At 38.5% G+C, this 1,829-nt stretch overlaps 1 protein-coding gene across 1 annotated transcript; it reads right to left on the reverse strand.

The window, feature by feature from the left end:
- Positions 1-974: 974 nt before the first annotated feature.
- On the reverse strand, positions 975-1,310 carry LOC118734738 (secreted RxLR effector protein 161-like). Its single transcript, XM_036464437.1, has one exon. The coding sequence runs from the start codon at positions 1,308-1,310 to the stop codon at positions 975-977; it is 336 nt and encodes a 111-aa protein (XP_036320330.1).
- Positions 1,311-1,829: the final 519 nt, after the last annotated feature.

Consider the following 1,829-nt stretch of genomic DNA (forward strand, 5'->3'; position numbering starts at 1 on the left):
AATCGAATTAACTAACTGATTGAAACATCAATCCCAACATTGATTTCACATACATATCACTATACCAAGTTTCAGTTCTCTCCCACAAATACTTCCAGAGATATGTATGTAATATGAAATTTCCAATTTGTATGGGAGGGGACTTGAGTTATCGGACTTACTTTCAGTCTAAGACCATCCTTCCGAAATCCGTAGTAAGTGTACTAAATTTCGTTCTGATCGGAAAACCGGTTAGGGAAGTAGCCTATTTTTCAATCCAGGTCATAAACCATCTTTGAGCAAAATTTCATTTTCAAACAGGTGGCAATTCTTAAAAGAGTAGCCTATTTTCCAGTCTACGTCATAAGCTATATGCGTGCAAACTTTCATGCAAATCAGTTCAGTCATTTACGCGTATAAATTCAATTAAACTTTCCTAATACGTGATAACTCTTAAAATAGTAGCCTATTTTCCAACATAAATAGGTCATAAGCTATCTCTGTGCGAAATGTCATGCAAATCTGTTCAGTCGTTTCCGCGTGATGATTTCCCAAACATCCAAACATACAAACTTTCACATTTATAATATTAGTAAGATGTGTGTTGCTTCTTTTCGGTTTATTCGTGTTGTAAAATCAGGAGCAGTTCGTGTACCAAATACTTTCAACACTCCTCCTCAACTCGAATAAATCGTTTAAAATTCTGTTTCCTTAAGACCTAAGAGATTAACAAATTTTTCACGTTTAATTTTAGTTACTTTTTTTGTAGGTACATCGGCTACCATATGATTAGTACAAGTGTATTTAAGTTCAATGTCTTTGTTTGCAACAGCTTCTCTTACAAAATGATATCGTATATTTATATGTTTGCTGCGTGCATGGTAAATGGGATTTCTCGCAAGATGCTGAGCGCTCAGTTTGTCACCGTAAAGAACTGTCGCATTTTCGTAACCACTCATACCAATTTCTTTCATTAAGCATTTGAGATACACAGCTTATTTTGCAGCGGTTGTTAGCGCGATATATTCCTCTTCAGTACTACTTAAGGCAACGTTACCCTGTCGCTTAGATTCCCATGGAATCGCACTACCTCCTAAGAAATATGCGTATCCCGTATACGATTTACGATCAATCGTCCAATCCGCATCTACATAACCTTCAACAGGTTTGCGCACAGCACGATATACTAATTTCAAATCTGGTGTTCCCGCTAAGTATCGCAAGACATGTTTAATGCCTGAATCGTGCTCTTTGTGCGGGTTATGGTTTCGCTGTGCCAATTTTGAAATTGAGTACGAAATGCCAGGTCTCGTTGATATCGCAAGGTACATTAAAGCACCGATCGCTGACTGGTACTTCTTAGCATCAATTTTGGCGCAACTGTTACTATTGCACCCAATTTAAAAGCCAGTGTCTAAGGGCGTCGTCGCAGGGCGACATTCAACCATATTACGCTGCGTTAACAATTCTTTAATATATTGCGTTTGTGCAATTGCTATTGCACCAGTTTCACCTTCTCGTGTGATTTGCATACCCAAAATGTATGAAATCGGGCCCTTGTCCACGCATTCAAAGCTTTTTAAATATCGGCTTTGACTCTCGTAAGATCGTTCTTCGAGTGACAGCTGATAATTAAATCATCTACATATACAGCAATAAGACATAAATTACCTTTCAGTGTCATTTTGTACAAACACTGGGACATGGTGTGAGACCGATCTGCTTAAGAACATCATCGAGCTTAGAGTTCCACTCTCGGCCGGACTGCTTACGTCCGTAGATTGCCTTTTTGAGTCTAAGAACGCGCTCAGGGTACTGTTTACTGACAAATTTTTCCGGCTCCTTCATAA

Source organism: Rhagoletis pomonella, unplaced genomic scaffold (assembly GCF_013731165.1).
Source record: "Rhagoletis pomonella isolate Grant_MI unplaced genomic scaffold, Rhpom_1.0 Rhpom_scaffold_00001, whole genome shotgun sequence".
NCBI classification, from domain to species: domain Eukaryota; kingdom Metazoa; phylum Arthropoda; class Insecta; order Diptera; family Tephritidae; genus Rhagoletis; species Rhagoletis pomonella.